General features: G+C 46.0%; 1 protein-coding gene across 3 annotated transcripts in view; it reads left to right on the plus strand.

Annotated features, from left to right (window-relative positions):
- TNFAIP8 (TNF alpha induced protein 8) overlaps positions 1-19,596 on the plus strand; it is a 113,203-nt gene that overhangs the window by 58,323 nt on the left and 35,284 nt on the right. Inside the window, exon 1 of one of the 3 annotated variants that reach the window (XM_032845604.1) lies at positions 16,455-16,664. The exons of the other annotated variants lie outside the window; for them this stretch is intronic. Coding sequence (XP_032701495.1) covers positions 16,592-16,664 — 73 coding nt within the window. The 5' untranslated portion in view covers positions 16,455-16,591. Of the gene's footprint in view, positions 1-16,454; positions 16,665-19,596 lie in introns of those variants that run through there. 3 annotated transcript variants of the gene reach the window in all.

Genomic DNA, 19,596 nt, shown 5'->3' on the forward strand with positions numbered 1-19,596 from the left:
AGATGATCCCTCTAGGAGAATGGCCGTCAAGGTCAGGAGAAGGGACTAGAGCAACATACAAGGGCTCCAGGGGGAGAAAAAAGGCATAGTGTACAAAGAAAAATCACTTTGGGGGCACCTGGGTGGCTCAGTCTGCCTTCGGCTCAGGTCATGATCCCAGGACCCTAGGATCAAGTCCCACGTTGGGCTCCTTGCTCAGCGGGGTTCCTGTTTCTCCCTCTGTGCTGCTCCCCCTGCTTGTGCCCTCTCTCTCTGTCAAATAAATAAATAAATCTTAAGGGAAAGAAAAGAGGTAGGTATTTATCTTTGTACATGACCTCCATGAGTGGTGAATGGAATTCCAAACTCCAGAGCCCTGTCCCCAGCCAGTCAGTATTCCTGCCACATCTGTGATGGGACTAGACACACAGAAGGCCAGGCAGGGCCAAGGAGCCTTTTATTTTAGGTGGGCTTTGACCCAAACCCTGATGATGACCTCAAGTGAGCCAGACTGCACCCAGTCCAAGACACACTGGGTTAGGCTCCAGAAGGATGCAGGCGTCTTTAAAGGCATGATGCTCTGTCACAGGGGGCCGCTTCCACAGCAGAGGTCTTTGAGATGGAGGTTCTAGTGCCCATTAAGACACTTGCATGATGAGCTCTGGATGTGCCGTATCAACTTCCGGGGCCTGATCATCTCTCATCGATGAGCAAGCTGGAGCTGAGATTGAACAAGAGGACTTGCAAAGCTTCCCCAAAGCCCTCACCTTCTGGTTCTTGGGTTCTGCGCGGGCTGTGATAGGAGGCATCATGTGGAACTGTGGCGGTGTGCAGGGTTGGGAGCAGAACTCCCCTGGGCCAGGGCATACAGACACATGGGAGATGGCGGTTTCTGTGTTGCTTCCTGCAGGTGTCCTCAGGAGCTACCAAGCAGCTGGTCTGACTCAGGGCTGGATGCGAAAGGCTCCAACTTGTGTGTTAGTTGCCTACTACAGATCCCCTGAATAGAGGCGTTGTTTCCTTTGCCAGGCCTGGCTTGGATGCTGGCTGCCAGGCTTGTGTTCTGTGACGTTCCAGATGGCAGGGGTCTTACGGGAGCTGAGGATGCAGGGCGAGATCGGATGGTGACCAGTGCTGGCCGATACTTCTGTTGAAACATGGTTTCAAAGCTGTGGTCACGTGGCTTATGTTGGGACCCGCGGGCCTCGCTGTACTTTTTTTTTTTTTTTTCTTTTTTGGTCTCCTGTTTTGGTAAGAGTCTGATTACAAGGGGTATTGCACACAGTTGTGGTTTTTCGGTTTTTCGTGCTCTCGTTGCTCAATTACCAGCACCAAACGGTTGGCTGTGGAGCTCTACCTAATGGGAGAGAAATGGTTTGTTTGTGTTCCGTGTCAGTCTGGATAAACCAGAGGTCCCAAACTCAAATGTTTGCCAGAACCAGGTAAGAAACGGGAATGTGAAAGTATTGCTTTCTACGAACTGTTGGAGGTTCTGACATCTGGGGCTGACTTGGAGAGAACAGGTCCCATCCCCAGGCATTGACGTTGAGATGAAAAACAAAATCTATCCAATCTAAGAAATCCTTCTATGGCTGGACTCAGTCCTAAGGCTACCAGTGTGTGGATTCCTGGGCTATGAATCAGCGATCTTCAGCTGTCACGGACGTTTGCTCAGCCTCAGAAATGTCAGATGTTACAGATATGAGCCCTTTGTCATTTTGCTTCTCAGTGGATTTTAGCTCTTTACCTTAGATGACAAGGCGATCCCTGGGGTAAGTAGGCCACCCTAGCTTTGACCCACAAACTGGAAATGCTTCCAAAGAAATAACGTCCTCATGGATATTGTTCCTTTGGTTCCCGACTTTTGGAGGCTGAATCAATTTAGAGAAGCAAAGATGGAAATCTCATCCAAAACACTTCTGAGTATTTTAGAGCATTAAAAAATAAAAAAAAATTGTGCCCCTCAAAACAAGGAACCTCCCACATTGGAAAGGCACACTCCTGCCTTGCCCATTGTCTGCTGGGTATAGTCACTCCTCTTTGCCTTTTCTCTGAGTTAGGCCAGCTTGGGGGCAAGGACCAGGAAGGAATCTGAAAGGGACAAGCTTGTATTCACTCTTTCCCACCCCTTCCGTGCCTCTCCATACTCATGTTCTTAATTTCTGCATTCCTGCTCTCCCCTGCACGCCCCAGGAAGGAACCAAGAAAACAGTGGTCTCTTTACACGCTCAGGTGTGAGTCATTCGCAGGCCTGAAGAGACACTTGTATTTTTCAGAGAACTTGATGGTACAACAGGAAATAAGACAACATTTAACCGAAAGTCCTGCTCCTTTAATGAGAGTATTCCTGTAGTGCTAAGTGGATAATTTTAAGGCTGGGGAGCCTTCGAGACACCCCAGAGATAGCACCTTCATGGCCCTGCTTCAGGTAAGATCCATTGGACTACCACCAGCCACTGAACATGGAGGAGGGTTCCTGCTTTATCCTGTTTTATTTCCATTATTCAGATTCCTGTCAGAGTCCATGAAAATTCCTGCAGATGTGTTTTGTAAGAGACTGATGGTGCCCAGCTCCCCTGTGTCTGACCAGTGGGAGAGTTAAAAATGGGGATTTAAATATTCCTTCAGCAAAGCCACTCAGTTAAAGCTGTGCTAAAATTGTGCTCTTCTCCTAGTGCTTACTCACCAGAATAGTCTTGGTTTCTCCCTTTCTGTGAGAGTCCATAAAGGAATAGTCCACAATTCTTTCTGTACTTCCTTAACAGCAATTTATCCCCGAACCCCTTGCAATTTGGCTTCTGTGTCTAATCATGTTACCTAATTGTCTTTTCTCCAAGAAAAGACAGTGGCCACCTTATCATCATATCCGTTGACCTTTTCTTTAGCTTTCCTTTCTGGTGGGTTGTTTTTTCACCTGTTAGCTCTACCAGGAACCATTCTTCCTTCCTTTCTCCCCCATATCCCCCTCCTTGGCTAATTTCTCCACCCTCCACCTCAATTCCTTTTAGCTTAGGCATCACTTCTTCCAGGCAGCCTTCCCTAATTGACTCCCTCCCCTAGGACTGATTTACATACTCCTAATCGATTGCAGAGCACCCGTACTTTTTTGCTTTTACACTTAGATTATATTTTAATTAGTGTCTTCCCCCTCCCCTGCCTATACAGTAGGGTCCGTGAGGACAGACACTGGTGGTGTTTTATCTGAACCATTTGCCTTATACCTGTACATGGTAAATGTTCCATAAGTATTTGCAGATTGGAGAACTATAGAAACGAAGACAGCATCTGGACAGCACTATCTATGGCTTCTTCTAGAGCAGGCAGTGAAACCCCAGCTTCCTTCATCAAGCTTTGGTTCTCCCTAGGTCCCTTGGACCTCCAATTAGTAGACGTAGAGGGGTTGTTAGGTGCTGTCAATAAAAAGTGATATCTGGGGGCACCTGGGTGGCTCAGTCGGTTAAGTGGCTGCCTTCAGCCTAGGTCATGACCCCAGGGTTCTGGGATCAAGCCCTGTATCAGGCTCCCCGCTCAGCAGAGAGCTTGCTTTTCCCTCTTCCTCTGCCTGCCACTCTGCCTACTTCTACTCTCTCTCTCTCTGTCAAATAAATAAATAAAATCTTAAAAAAAAAAAGTGATATTTGGCTCTGAGGAAGAAGGCAAGTGTCTGGAAATCCTGGCCATGTGTATTCAGCCCCGTCCCAGGGAATAAGTCTTCATTGCTTCTGTTGGCCAAGGAATGGCTCCCTGTTGATGAACCCAAAGGAGTGGATGAGGTGTGAGGGCTCTGACCACTAACAGAACAGGAAACACATTGTTCAGAGAGCAAGGCAAGGGGGCGCTAATGATTTTTATCATCACCATGGAGGGAGAACTTGAATATTTGATGGGCAGTTCTAGAGAAACATTGACTAATTCTTAAAGGAACTGGTAAGTATGATGGAGATCCAAAAGCATGTGGATAGTCACTGTATTTTTTGGGCCATTTAAGGAATTTTTTGAAAAGATTTTATTTATTTATTTGACAGACAGAGATCACAAGTAGGCAGAGAGGCAGGCAGAGAGAGAGGGGAGGAAACAGGCTCCCTGTGGAGGAGAAACCCCATGCGGGGCTTGATCCCAGGACCCTGGGACCATGACCTGAGCCGAAGGCAGAGGCTTTAACCCACTGAGCCACCCAGGCGCCCCCATTTAAGGAACTTTTAAGATAATTTCAACTATATACACTATTCTTTGCTGATTTGAGAACCCAGCGTCCCACCTCCTCTCACCTCTGAAACATGATTCAGCAATGTTAAGAGCATTGTACCTTCTCTGTAGACCTATATTATGATGGGCTTTCAGGAGCATTTGAGAAGAAGGTGAAATCTTGATCGCATGCTTCTCCTTGTGTCTTGAATTTGGATGGGAATTATTGACGGGGCATAATGACAATGAAAAAGGACAATTTTTTTTGGCAGGGTTTAGTGAGCCAAAGTGGGTTCATATCTGTACTACAGAAGAGTGTAATCAACAACAATGGTCTGCTGTGTAAAACAAATAATAGTAATGTTCCCTAGCCTTTGTTTAGTGAAGAGGAGATATTCTATGCAATGTATGTTAGAAATATTTTCATCAAAGGCTGTGGCTTTATAGAAACAGCAGCCCTCTGGGGAAGGGCTCAGCTCCTATGGGAAACTGATCTGATAGAAGAGGCTTGAGCCCATCCCCTCACTGGTTGCACTGCTTAGACCTCGGACTCTGAGGTGTGAAGTGGGACTCCTCCCCTTCTCCTTGCCATGCCTATTCCTCTCTGGATTTCCCCCTTTTCTGTTAAAGTCCCTCTTGCTCCAAGTCAGCTGGGCTCAGATCCTGCCAGTCAGCTTTGCTGTCTGACCTCTCTTGACTGCCCCACACCCCTCTTCTGATGGAGCATATGCTGTATTTGTCTTGGATAAAATTATTGGTGCTCTGCTCAATCCAAGACTCTATAGCAGGAGAAAAATAGCACAGAATGAGGGCAGAGGACCCGCCTTCCAGTCTTAGTCCTAGCTAAGGGACCTTGGTCCAGCCCCTGAATGTCTCTGAGCATTAGTATCCTTGTCTGAAGCAAATGGAGCCAATGATAACCCAAGATTTCTTTCCGTACGGAATTGTTATGAGGCTCAGTGGCAATGCGTGCAGACACACTTCAAGAACTAGAAAGCACTACCTTGCTGAGACGTGGTAAGATGGAGATGTGTTCTGTAAGTGTGCCTAGCACAAGACTTAGCACATAGTAGGTGCTTGATAAACTATGCCTGATGATATTAAGACAGCTGAATATAAAGATAAACCTCATTGGCTTTGACCTGGGCTGCAAGTTCAGAATTTGGGGCAATGGCCATGTGGAATATTGCTTCCTTCCTCTGGCCCAGATAATAGGGTATTTGGGACAACCAAGGTTCTGCCTTTTTACATTCAAAGGTTAATCTCATCCATTAAGCACACAGATGACAAAATTAAGTATGTCTTGTGCAACAGTGGGTCCCAAGTTGGCTTTAGAAAACACAATGTATTGGGGTACCTGGGTGGCTCAGTCGGTTAAACATCTGCCTTCGGCTCTGGTCATGATCCCAGGATCCTGGGATTGAGCCCCACATGGGGCTCTCTGCTCAGCGGGGAGCCTGCTTCTTCCTCTCCCTCTGTCTACCACTCCCCCATTTGTGCACTTTCTCTCTCTCTCAAATAAATACAATCTTAAAAAAAAAAAATAGAAAACACGGTGTATTATAAACACAAACAGCCCCTGAAGGGGAGCTCGTTCCCAAGAGACCAGATGAATAGACTATTAATCGCCCAAGAGCCGTTCTTGCCTTGAGTAAAGAGATACCTGCAATCCCCATCTGGGATTTATTAGTATATATATTTTGGTGACCCCATGCCGGATGTTAGTTCTTCCCCTAAAGGGAACAAAACTCCTGATCTTAGGATGGCAAGGTCGCGGCTCTTTGAAGGTGGGCCACTGCTGCCAGCACCTTGGAAATACCATCCGGGGAACTGGAATTGGGTTCAGTCCAGCCTAATAATGGTTCCGAGGGCATGTGTGGGGGTGCCAGAGTCCAGTGGCTTCTACCGGGGACGTTTACCTTTGCTCATTGCTCTGTGTTTATGAAGATGTTAAAAGGAAGTGCGTCCATTCTGTGCCTGTTGTAAAAACAGAAGGTTTGCAGCTGTCAGAGTTATTTTCTTCTTGGCTCTTTTATCTGATGGACTTTTTTGTAAACCTGACAGATTTATGGATGGCTGCAGATCACCAGCGTCAGCTCTTGGGATGTAATGCAAATTTTCTTTCTGTGTTTCTTTGAAGGGCACAGAGATTTATGGACACACTTCCTCGTAATGTAGTTTGGAGGGGAGGGGAACTGGAAATGGTTCTTACATGTTGTCATAATTTAATATTACCAGTGGATCTGATGATGATTTTATTAGTGCCATGATGCCCTTGAAGCATCCAACATGTTCTTCTCCTTAAGAAAGAGGTCGGGGGAGAACCCCACAAGGTATAATCGTGTGTTTTTAAGAGCTTTCAAATCTGCGTCAAAAGACAAGGAACATCACGATGATCAGCTTTAAATGTAATAGAAGTTCACTTGGGAAGTGTAGGTTCATGTGGGTGTCAGCAGGCTTGCTGGAGGAATCACAAGCAAGGTTTTGGGAGGGGTTCAAACAACAACGACAACAATGGTGTAACATAGGAGGAAAAATAGACAGTGGCAGCAGCTCCTCCCACAAGGCAGCCTGTGGCTGCAAAGGTGTCATGGTTCTCTGTAATGTTTGTTTCCAGTAATTTTCAGTGAATGAAAACAAACATCGAAGTTTCTGAATGAGTGCTTTTCAGATCATTCATTTCTGCTTGTAGGGGGGTGCACATTCATGGTTTTGCCCTTGGCCGCGTCCTGCATCCGTAATTGGTGGCCTTCGCCCTCTGGGGGAGAGCGTGGTCCTCCAGCTAGCATTTCAACTGTCTTACCGCCACCTCCGTATCTCTGTGTCTGCCTGGATGCAGCGCTGGAGGCAGCCAGGAACTGTGGCAGGCACAGATTAGTCTATGTCTGTCTAGCCTCTGTGGACGTGTAAGGTGTCTGCCCTTGGGCTCATTGAGGGATATTGACTTACAACCCGTTAGATTATACCAGCTGGAGATGATGGATGGAATAACAGCCATAGGAATGGAGGGAAGAAAGTCTGACAAGCAAACATTTTGACTGTGGGATTTAGTGAGATTAGAAATAAGGGGAGGGACGCCTTGGTGGCTCAGTGGGTTAAAGCCTCTGCCTTCGGATCGGGTCATGATTCCAGGGTCCTGGGATCGAGCCCCGCATCGGGCTCTCTGTTCAGCGGGGAACCTGCTTCCCTTCCTCTCTCTCTGCCTGCCTCTCTGCCTACTCGTGATCTCTGTCTGTCAAATAAGCAAATAAAATCTTTAGAAATAAATAAATAAATACGGGGAGACAGAGCAGCCTAAGCCAAGGACCTTGGGAGGCTTCTAGCCACTCTCGCCTCAAGTGAGAAATAATTTGATATCATGAAGAAAATCAAGATGTTGTGTGTGTGGGTCGCTGCTGGTGGGGGTGGGGTATGGGTATGTCTATTCCTTCGGTTGGAAGGATAAAGCGGACAGACCCTCCAGACAGCCGGAAACATAGGCAGGAGCTAAGGTTCCCGACGTGCTTACTCATGGACCCCATCATGTCTCTGTCTTATTTTCACATCATTTTCTTGGACCCAAGGAATACCTCACAGTTTCACTTAAGTGCTTGGGTCTAAATAACTACCTGTGTGGAAAACATGATATGTGTAAGTCGAAAGATAAAAAAAAGAAGGCTTTTATTTCATTCTTCACCACAGTTACTAATGGAACGAGTTGTTCCTGCTGGGCCTTGTGTGGTTCAACCAGGATCCAATCAGGAGACATGATAATGGGAACAGGAAGGTTTCATATAAATAAATATGAACTAGCGTTATACTAAGTGGCTCCTCAAAAGGTGAAAAATAGAAAATTACGGTAAGATCTAGCAATTCCCCTTCTGGGGATGGACCCCCAAAGAACTGAAAGCAGAGACTTGTACAGGTCTTGGCACACCCCTGTTGGCAGTAGCATTGTTCATAAGAGGCAGAAGGGGGTAGTTACCCAGTTGCCTACTGAATGGTCCATGAATCAACAAAATGTGGTATGTGATATCTACATGCAACAGACTATCATTCAGCCTCAAAAAGGTGGGAAATTCTGGCACAAGCTATACCACGGATGAATCTTTGGGACATGAAGAGAAATACGACAGTCAACACACAAAAACACGAATACGCTGTAATTCCACTTATATGGGATGTCTACGGTAGTGAGGTTCAAAGACAGAAAGTAGAATGGTGGTTGCTGGGGCCTGAGGGGAGGGGAGAATGGAAAGTTGGCATTTAATGAGTACAGAGTTTCAGTTTTGCAAATGAAAAGAGTGTTGGCAATGGGAGGTGGTAAGGGTTGCGCAACAATGTTAGACATTTAGTACAATTGAACTGTATGCTTAAAAATGATTAAAGTGGCAAATTTTATGTAATGTGCATTTTACCACAATTAACAATAACAAAGAAAGAAAACAAAAGAAATACTAATTTTAATGAGGACTATCTAGCCAGTGAAGAGAATTGTTAGGAAAAGAGGGAAAGCTAGAGTGGCAACCACTTACCATGGGTTCAAAATAGAGCACCAAGAATGAGCATCCCCCTTGTTCCTTAATGGACAGAGGATGGCTTGCCACAGCTCCTTGGATGGCAGAGAAGTCTCTGTAACACTGTGCTTATAGAACTTGCTGGAAATCCACCTGCTACGATGCTGAGGAAGTCTATCTCTGAGGAGGTTTCTCGAAAAAGCACACCAGAACCAAGAAGGGAAAGTTTTTCTTCCCGTAATGTCTCTACAGTGCGCCCCACTGACAGAGCTTAGAATTGTACTGGCTGGCAAAAGAGAAAATGTATTCCAAGTCCCATCTTTCTTTGCTCAGAGCAGGTGATGAAGGGTGAATTTGGGGCTGCCGGGCCATAAATGGATCACTGCCCAGCTCACAACTTCTCAAACCTTGAGATCAGGTTGGATCTCACTACCCTAATTTCCTGTCTTATGTACTTTTAAAATATAATACTTGCTTTTTATCACGGCAACTGCCAACGGCCTAGCTTTGCAAAGAAATGATGTCATTAAATGAAATGTAACACCATCTAGTGTTACACTGTGAACTTGCTCAAAGTAGGAGTTCATATAGTTTCTGAGAGATGTTGAATAATGCTTTGTTTTCCTCAAAAATCTAAAATATCCTGCAACACCCCTGTGAGCTTGCCCTCAGCACCATGGCATACAATGTGGGGATCTCGGAGCTAAACTGATGAGTCTGTTCCAACATTTCTGACCACAGCACTCTTAACATATGAGAATCTAAGGTGCCAGTTCAGTTAAGAGGACAGAAGAGTCATGGGTAAAGTCAAAACAGCCTGGGATAATATTTTTGAAAGCCTCTTAGAAAGTTACCAGATTGTAGAATAAGATAGCATTTTCCATGTAAGTAGAAGACTTACTGTCCAAGTGCTTCCTTGACCATCAGAATGGGTTGCTAGATGAAATAGTTGGCTTATCCTTAGAGGCGCTTTGGTGTGGGAAAAAATACATAGCCTTCAGTACAACATTGACCCTCAGCACACGAGATGCTCACTGTGTGAGGAGAACATACAGAGACAAGAGTTGGGGAGGGACCAGTCTATCCTAGCTCCATCTCAGGCTTGCCCTGCAGCATAAAATCATTATATGGAATGGCAAAAAATGCATTTATTTATTTTATAGATTTTATTTATTTATTTGGCATAGAGAGAGAGAGGGAGAGCACAAGCAGAGGCGGCAGCAGCAGGCAGAGGGAGAAGCAGGCTCCCCACCATGCGGGACTGGATCCCAGGACCCCGGGATCATGACCTGAGCTGAAGGCAGACGCTTAACTGACTGAGCCACCCAGGCCTCCCAGCAAATGCATTTAGATGATTATGGTTTCTCTCTTTCTCTTTTGGGCTGCTTGTACCTTGTTAAAATTGAGAAAGTTAAATGGCATATGATGACACTTTGCTGAGTTCAGTAGTCAGAAGTCTGTTGGAGTAGATTTCAGATTGAGTAAGGGTATGAGTTTCAACTCTCTTCTGTGTCTTCTGGGAAATGGATGGGCTTCCTAAGGCCTTTTCTCGTCAGACGGGCACCCTTGTTCATATTAGCAGCTTCTCAGAGAAGTTAGTTATTTTGGTGATGTCTCCAACTTAGTGAATCGTAACGATTGCATATTTCTACAGCTCTTCTTTAAGGAGAAGCTGAATGGCTGAAGTTTTGCAACCTGACCTGTTCAAATGGAAAAACTGACCCCTGCCTTTCAGTGCTACCTACAAAACAGCCCTCTCTTCCCCCCCCCCCCCCCAATGCTCTTTGGAGAAGTTCTGCTTTGGTTCATAGTTTTACCACCAGTCTGTCTGTTGAGTTTCAGCCTTGCTTTCACCTGGCAAGCCTGCCCAGCCCTGGAGCTCTGCCTACCAGCCTTTCTGCCCCTTCAACAGTGACTAGTTGGCACAGATGTTAATTTAATAGCCATTCTACCCATGTCAGAAACTCAGTGTCAAAAGCAAATCAGGACACCTCGGAGCAGATTAGACTTTCAAACGGATCTCAGACCAGCAGTCAATGTATGGTCCAAATTCCACATAGCAAGCACGACTTTTGTTGCCTTGTGGATTTCACATTTTCTTCAGAAACCAGAATGAAGCTTCTTCACTCCTCACATGCAATTAACCAACCTGTCTTGGCAGTGTTTTCTACGGCCTTAGCGTGAGCTCATGGAAGAGAAAAGAGATGATCACTACCGCCTACTCATCCAGAGAGGCTTGCTTCTGAATTCTTCACCATAACCAGTAACAGATGTGTGGCTGGCACTGGAAAATTGCATAACTGTCTCCACGTTACGTTCAACTGCAGTCCGTTACAGCCAACACAAGGGGGATCTCCCCTGGCTTGTTAAAAAAGACAATCCAGTTTAAAAATCTGTGTTTTTTGGGGTACCTGGATGGCTCAAGCAATGGGTTGCTTAAGCAATTGACTCTTGATTTCAGCTCAGGTCATGATCTCTCAGGGTCATAAGATCAAGCCCTGCGTCGGGCTCTGCACTGAGCATGGAGCCTGCTGGCGATTCTCTCCTCCCTCTGCCCCTCCTGCTCTTGCTTCCCCCTCCCCCCATCCAAATCTGTCTCTGTTGTGTTAAAGAATCTTTTCCTTCCCGGAAGGTGTAAAACGGTGGTTAGAGTGGCAAGAATTTGACAGTCACCGCCCTTGAGTTGCAGTTTCTTATAAAGAGGAACCTCCTAATGATCATAAAGGAGATGAGGCTCTCAAAAGAGTGCATCTCTGCCTAGAGGTCATCAGGGAAAGTCTGGATGAATGCTTACTGCCTGGGATGTGAGTGAGAGATCGATTCACCAGCCACCTAGAGGATTAAAGCCGTGAGTGCCAAGGTTACCTCCAAATTGGAGTTTTTGTGACTATCACTGTTGGTCACTTTTTCATCTAGCTGCTTTTCTGGAAGAAAGCCCGGTTATTCATGAATCTGGTATGACATGGTGCCTTCCAGGCTCAGTCTCACACCTGCGTTACTTCTCCCTGGTGAATCCCATCAGTTACCCTCCTCATGTTATCCCTGTGCTGCCCCGTTAAACTGGGCACGGTAAGAAGGTTCAGTCCTTCTGTGTTCACGTTCTGTTGCTGGACCCCTCACGTTAGATTGCTGTTCCTATCTGGAATGTCTGTAGGGCCAGCATTTAGGGCTTCCAGATACATATTCTACAACCTAAAACAACCTGGCCTCATTCACGAAAGTATTCAGGAGAGAGTCCAAGGGGGGATTTCAGAATTTTCAGTGCTTTGTCACATTCCTGCCTCATTTCACTATTGTTTTTCCTCTGTTGAGTAAGTGGCATGGACCCCATTTTATAGATGGGCACACAGAAGCCCAAAGAGGTTCAGTGGCTTGTCCATTTAAAAAAAAAAAAAATTTAAGATTTATTTATTTATTTTAGAGAGAGGGAGAGAACAAGCCAGAGAGCAGAGTGGGAGAGAATCTTGAGCAGACTCTGCACTGAGTACAGAGCCCAGTGTGGGGCTTGATCTCATGACCCTGAGATCATGACTTAAGCCGAAACCAGGAGTCGGTTTACTTAACCAACTACACCACCCAGGCACCTCTGGCTTGCCCATTTTTAGCAGAAAAGTAAGAGGAGAAGGAATTTAAAAGAAAAAAAAGGATTTTATTCAGACTTCCCAATGATCTCCCTTGGGTCATCATACCCATTTTACAGATATGTCATTTAAGAAAGGGAGTTTGTATGATTTGCCTCTGAATGTACAGGAGGTGGTGCTTCCTGGGTTTATGGTGGTCAGTCCCAGTTCTTCCCCCACCAAGCCTGGTGGTCTTTTCCCTGCTCTTGGCAGACTCATAGCCCAGCAGCTTTAGTTAGGGTCCTGACCGAACTTTTAATTAAAAAAAAAAAATAGTAGTGGTTTCATGTAGCTGAGTAAATAGAAGCTATTGAACTTATAGCTTACTTAAAACATCAAATATCAGGAATGGAGTAACTTTCATTGGAGCCTGTGATCTAAGCCTTCAGACAGAGCGAGTTGAGCTATGTTAGCCTCCTGGTCAGCTCGAACTCTGGAAACCTCCCAGTGTAGCCATCTTTGAGTTACCTTTCTGCAAAATAAAGGACTTGAATTTTATGTGAGTAGTTTCAGAGAGTCAGAAAGTCTAGATAGGAAGCCTGCAGTCTGAAGAACACTATTACTTAGTTTTGGGATTTTTTTTTTTAAATAATTTATTTATTTATTTGACAAAGAGAGAGAGATCACAAGCAGGCAGAGAGGCAGGCAGAGAGAGAGGGGGAAGCAGGCTCCCTGCTGAGCAGAGAGCCCGATGCGGGTCTCCATCCCAGGACCCTGAGATCATGACCTGAGCTGAAGGCAGAGGCTTTAACCCACTGAGCCACCCAGGCGCCCATAGTTTTGGGATCTTGAACAAATCATATAACCTCCGTTTCTTGAATGACCTATCTGTAAAATGGGTATGATGATCCAAGGGAGATCATTAGGAAGTCTGAATAAAATCCTATTTTTTAAGGGACACCAGTCGGTTAAGCATATACCTTTGGCTCAGATCATGATTCCAGGGTCCTGGGATTGAGCCCCACATGGGGAGCAGGGAGCTGCTCAATGGGAAGCCTGCTTCTCCCTCTGCCTGCTGCTCCCCCTGCTTGCTCAGTCTCTCTCTGTCTCTCTCTCTCTTTCTGACCAAAAAAAAAAAAAAAAAAAAAAAGGATTACCAAAATTATACCAGTAAGCTCCAGATGAGCAGGTCCCATGGACATGTGATACATGCACATACTTGATATTGCCTGATGAATGAAAACACCATCAGAATCTTAGACAGCATTTTACCTCTCCCATCTTGGCACAGAAGTGGGGAGACCCACTGCTCCACACGAGTCGAAGTTCAACCTAATATGTAAGTGTAGTATGGTATTCACTATGGTATGGTACCAGTGCTGCTAACTTAATTGCTATTTTGCATGGGCTGGTCTATAATGACTGTTGGTGTGACTTCTAACTATATACGGCCAGTCTAAAGCAAGTGGGAGGATTTCTTAACTATTCAAGAGTGAACAGATTCTGGGTACGAGAGGCGAATCCTTGTAAGGTACTAGAGCATTACTCTCTGGAGGCTAAAAAGTGACCAGTCCCCTTTGGAACAAAAGCCAAGCAAAATCGAGATGAAGTGACTGAGGGAGCACAGATCTGAAGTGACAGGCAAGCCACTCGGCTGCCTGAGAATCAGCTGCCCTTTGGCTTCACTTTGCAGGTTGGGAACTTGGGGTGGTGCTTTTTGCCCAAGGTTATACTGGCCACTGAGCAGCGTCCTTGTGCACACTCAGTCTTTCAAAATAGGCTGCACATTCCTTGCTCTTGAGCTAGATCAGGATATCCCTCCCCAAGGTGACTGCTGGGTTGCATTTAAATACTAAAGAAGTTTTTTTTTTTTCCCAGGTGTTCAAAGATAGAGCCTTGAAAATGACTCTAAATTGAATCACAAGGCTGACCTGGCAGGAGTGGGATGTTCTGGGATTGTTCATTCAGCAGAGTCCTTCTCCTCTTGGCTAACCTGAAGGCCTTTTTGTGAATCCGGTGTGAAAACAAACAGATCGCTAGGGACGTGTCTTTTGGCACCTCTCATGTGGTTTGTCCGTAACTGGACTTGCAAAAGGACGTTTAATAAATAATTCTGAGGAGGACCCCTTCGGAAGGGAGAAGGTGAAAGGGAGACCTGCCTGCAGCAGCTGGGGCTTGGAGTTTGGGTTGTCTAAATTTGCATAATGATCACCTTGAAGGAGGTGTTGCATCCTAGTCCGATTATAGCTGAATGGGAGCTATCTTATCTGTGTGACTCAGGACCTGCTGAGGTCCTCTTGGGGTCCTGGTGGCCGTCTATGGACATTTGGGCTGTCGGGAGGGAGGACAAGGGCAGGTGATATGTGTGCGGGAGGGAGGGCTCCCAGAATGATGCCTTGGGCAGGACCCGGAATGTCACTTCTTACTGGTGAGGGAGCATTTCTCTGGGTTCAAAATGATCACAAGTCTCCTTTGGAAGTTTGAGGTCACTGAGGGAGAAGTATGCATCTCCGCCGCTCCTGACCCAGAATGCCTGGCAGAGTTAACCGTGACTTTCTGAAGGATGCACAGTGTTAACCTTTTTGTGGTGAGGTCACTTTTCAGGAGGCTCTGCAATGCTGATATTTTCCAGATGTTTCTCCCCTTCTCTCTTCTCGATTGGCTATGCCTTCCTCTCGCCATCCTGCCCTTGCAGTGAAATTGAGATAAAAGTCTGCTTAGGGTCTTAGGCATGTTGGAATCACTCAGCAATAGGAAGTGATTTAATATCTAGGCCTGATATTAATATTTATAATCACTTCTACTACTTGTGACTTGCATAAATCCTTTTTTCCTGTTTGAACTCAATATGGAAGTAAAACACCTGAGCATCCTTTACAAAAATTTATTTTTAATGGTGCAATAGTAATAATCTATGTAGTACTTATGGTTTTCAAATCCCTTTTTGCTTGTATTACCTTATTTCATACCAAACATAAATCTGTAAAGCAAATACTACTTTTTATCCTCATTTTACATGTCAGGGAAGGTGGGGCGGTGCAGAGAGAGTAAAGAATTTGCTCAAGGTCATAAAAATGATAAATTCAGGCTCTTTAAATCCATGTCTTTATTGTATTCTTTTCACTAAATTTATATCTTAGCGTCTTCTTTTTTTGTTGTTTTTGTTTTGTTTTGTTTTCCCATATAAAAATGGGAAATGAGGAAAAAGAAAGCCGCTGGGAAGTAAAGTTTTCTTCCAGTTCCCGAATCGATCTTTCAGGTGCGTCATTAGAGGATTTTTGCTTTAGATCAGTGGTGGAACTAGTGCTCTGTAAACTACCTCCATTAAGACGGGCACATCAGGGTCAGCTCCCTTCCTCGCTCCTTGGAAGATCAAACAAAGATTTTCCGACCCACCTCTCCGCAGATTTTAAGGGCCAGAGGACCAGACCTGAAGGCAAGAACTGAGTTGTCTTCCCCAGGCTCTGCAGACTTTCCGTTCTATCAGCATTTCAAAGGCCGAACACCCCGCGCCACCCCCTTTGGCATCTGGAAGGAATGTATCCCTGTTGTTCAGAGTGGCTCGCGGAGGGAAGGGCGCTCTTCTTCCGAGGACCACCCTTGGGGCTAACTCAGAGCAGCTCGTGCGCCAGGCTGGGGTTTGAGGAAGAGTGCTCCCCCGGGTTATGCTGAGTAAGCCGCTTTGTCTGGTCTTCCCGTGCAAAGGTAAGGCGAGGGCCGCCCCCACTTTCTTCAAAAGGCCCTGCTGCCTGGTGAAACTGGTCCTTCCAGCGACATGGACCAGTATCCACGTTACTTTCCTGCAAAAATAGCGTACAACCCGGAGCAGCTTCAACATCCTTATTTTCCTGGCATAGAAGATCCCCCACTTCCAGGACAAGGCAAGTTAACTGGGCGCCGAAAAATGTTCACCCGGAGATCAGAGGTGTTTCTTTGACCGCGTGTGCAATTCTTACTTCTGCACGACTGCAGCGCGCGCTCAGAGGAGTAAGACCTTTTTCCTGACTGCGCATTTATTTCCCAGGCGTAGCCCGTCTGGGTCACGTTTGCCCCCGGCGCCCCTCGGCCCTGCCTCCTCGCGCAGTCGGGCTGTGGTCCCGGCCTCCGCCCCACCTGCGTGCTCCCGGGCCCGCCAGCAGCACCAGGTCGCCTCCGCCCAGCGACGGGCCGGAGCGCACGGCCCCGGGGGCGGACTCCCGCCGCCCAGCTGAGACGCGATTCGTCACTCTTGCAGAACTTTCCCCCTGAAAATCCCTGCACCAGAACCAGCCCTCCGCCCCGGGGAGGTTTTGATTTTAGTAGTTTTGCTTCCTTTTATTTTCTGGCGTGTGCGTTTTGGCCTCGGAGCGAACTTGCAGCTCGTCCGAGTACATGTCCGCGGTAATCGCCCCTGCGGCCGCTTACCCTGCCACCATGCACTGCGAAGCAGAAGAATCCAAGGAAGGTATGACTTTGATTTGTCAGGGGGAGGAGGAAAGTAGGGGGCGGCCAAGTCCCGCGAAGGAATGTGGAGGAAAGGCGCAGTAGGGGAGTAGATGGGAGTTTAAGGGGAGCGGTGGGTACTTTGTCCCTCGCCTTGCGTCTTCACAGCTCGGTTAGAGCGGAGTCTGCAGATCCCTTCTGTATCCTTCTCGCCCGGCTGCCCTTCCGAGACTAGAAGAGGAAGACGCTCGGACCTAGCTCAGCCAGTCTGCTAAAGGCTGCTTTGTAGATTAATCTGGACATCAAACGGCCCCCTTTGTTGGCTCCAAGAATGCAGAATGTGCTTTGGAAAGCGCTGACCGCCTGCATCAGGACAGCCTGAAGCGAGTCCCCTTGGAAGAGCCCAAAGAATCTGGGGTCCCTTGAAAAGGGTTTCAGAAATTGGAAACTCCTTGTGTTTCCGGTTAAAAGGGGAAGCTGAGCGAGGGGGAGAAGCGAAAGATATTCATTTGGGAAATAGGTTGGTTGGTGGGTTTTTTTGTCTTTGTGTGTGTGTGTGTGTGTGTGTGTGTGCGTGTGTGTGTGTGTTTCTTTTTTTTTCCCCCTTTGCTGACGTTCCAGCAGTGAGTTCATTGTGTTGGGGGCTTAAGGGATCAGAGAGATGTGAGGGGCGCCTGGTGCAGCTTGCAACTGAGGAAAGTTTGTGTTTCTAACTTTGCCAAGGCAAAGGGTTTCATTTACTCCTAACAGAGAACGGGTGACAGGGCTGGAAAAACTCCAACCAAAACACAATTATACGCTGGTGTTAGATCGGGGAGTTTATTTGTGTGTGAGTGTTTGTATGCTTTGTTTCCTGAAACTTTATGTATACAAAAGTCCTCTTGTAAGTGGGGGTTGGAGTAAGGATAGTTGGGGAAAAGTAGAGAGTAGGAGAGGAGACTGTTCATAATTATAAAAATTCCTTTTCTTTTCAAGTAGTCTCTTGGGAAACTGGTAAGTTTTAAATTAGTCACAGCAGCCACTGGGAGCTTGGGGAATAGAAGGGAGCCCCATCATTCTCCACTTGGTAGGCAGGAGTTAGCGAGATCCCTTGAAACTTGTCCTCTTCTGTCTCTTACTGATTCTCCTCCCAATGGAGAGCTCTGTGTTTCATAACGTAGTCTCTGTGGGCTAGTGTTTACCTTATTATGCAGTGTGGGGGGAGCAGTCCATAAAAGAGTCTTATTTAATAGAAATACAAGGCTGTCGTGCATGAAAAATGACAGCCAGGAGCATTGTTTTTGATCTTGATGGAGAGCTCAGGGATTAATGTTTCCTTGCTGTGAACTCTGTCATGATAGAACTATGTGCCAGTAGATGCTTTTTCTGTCTTTATAACAGCAATTTATAGTAAAGTGAAAAGGAGTCGAAGGCAAATAGGAAATGGGCCAAGAGAATCCAGCCTGGTGAACTTCTGTGTAGATTACAAGCAGCATTTAAATTTGTCTTTTTTTTTTTCCCCCCCTGAGTGTGTTTTTCCTTTCTTCTGGGAAAAAAGGAGGTGGAAACACAGTATCCCAAAGTTGATAACATATTCCTCTAGTAGTTTCCGCACTCTTCCCTCCTGCTCAGCTCTCTGGATGTTCACCTAAAAACTGGAGTGTGATGAGGCCCCTCGGTGGTCCCTTCCTACTTGTCCTCACCTGGCCTCCACACACCATCATTTGCATTCTACAGACCTGCAGGAATGTATCTGGCTTCTGCTTTTTACAGAAAGCCCAAAATTTTTTTTTAAATTATTTATTTATTTATTTATTTATTTGACAGAGATGACAAGCAGGCAGAGAGGCAGGCAGAGAGAGAGAGGGGAAAGCAGGCTCCCCGCTGAGCAGAGAGCCCGATGTGGGGCTCGATCCCAGGACCCTGGGATCATGACCTGAGCCAAAGGCAGAGGCTTTAACCCACTGAGCCACCCAGGTGCCCCTAAAGCCCAAAATTTTTAAAAAATAATACAAAGGTGCTAGAGTTTTAAATTGATGGCAGTTAGGGTAGAATATGGAATAACTCTTCAGGGAGTTGGAATGAATACTGTATTAATAGAATCATTGTAACTTCTGCCAGGAAGTAAAGGGTATGTGTGTATGTGTGTGTGTCCATGTCCTGGGCAGTTCTTGTAAGACTTGGTATTAGCTGTGATCTAGAACCTTCTGTTTGGCTACTTCCTCTCAGATGTCTATGAAAAGAGCCACACTGGGTAAGTTATTTTTTATTATCTTCTCTATCCCTACTAATTCTTTTCCCAGTCCTTAGCTTTTTCTTCCCTCCTGATGGACTTCAGTATCTTATTTAATATGAGATCAACACAAACTCTTCACAATGTCTACATTGCAAGAAAATTGCCTTCTGATGCTTTGTAGCTGATTTGCCATACTGGGGAATACTTTTAAGTCACTATTCTGAGCCATAGTGAGGGACTAGTATGCTTTCTTTGGGGTTAAATCTGAAGTCGATTCAGAAGTCCTTGGAGGCTGACATATTTGTGAATGTGGAAGCAAATGACTAGGGATATTGTCATAAGCCATCAGAGCTTAGAATGTACTTGACCCTGTGCCAGGAGGGCTGAACCTCCATCCTAGTCTAGAGCTACCTCTTAGAGAATTGATTTCATTTTGCCTGCTGACAAATGAATCGGTGATTGTGCTTGAGTATGAAACAGAGAGAGATCATCCAGGCCTCGCTTTATTAAAAGTGGAATGAATTTAAGATAGCTGGGCATGATGTGAATAAGAGAGCAAGAGACATGAAGGGAGAAACACGGTGTGTTAAAAAGGGGAAGGTCGTGGGAAGGAGGCTATCAAGGGTTTCCAGTGGACAGGGGCTTCCTCAGGAGATAAGTTGATGGCCGCATTCTTCACATTGAATGGCAGCCTGTTATGGAAAGTACTTAATTATGAAATAGGAAAAAACTGAATGGC

This window comes from Lontra canadensis, unplaced genomic scaffold, assembly GCF_010015895.1.
Source record: "Lontra canadensis isolate GAN:19392208 unplaced genomic scaffold, GSC_riverotter_1.0 scaffold167, whole genome shotgun sequence".
NCBI classification, from domain to species: domain Eukaryota; kingdom Metazoa; phylum Chordata; class Mammalia; order Carnivora; family Mustelidae; genus Lontra; species Lontra canadensis.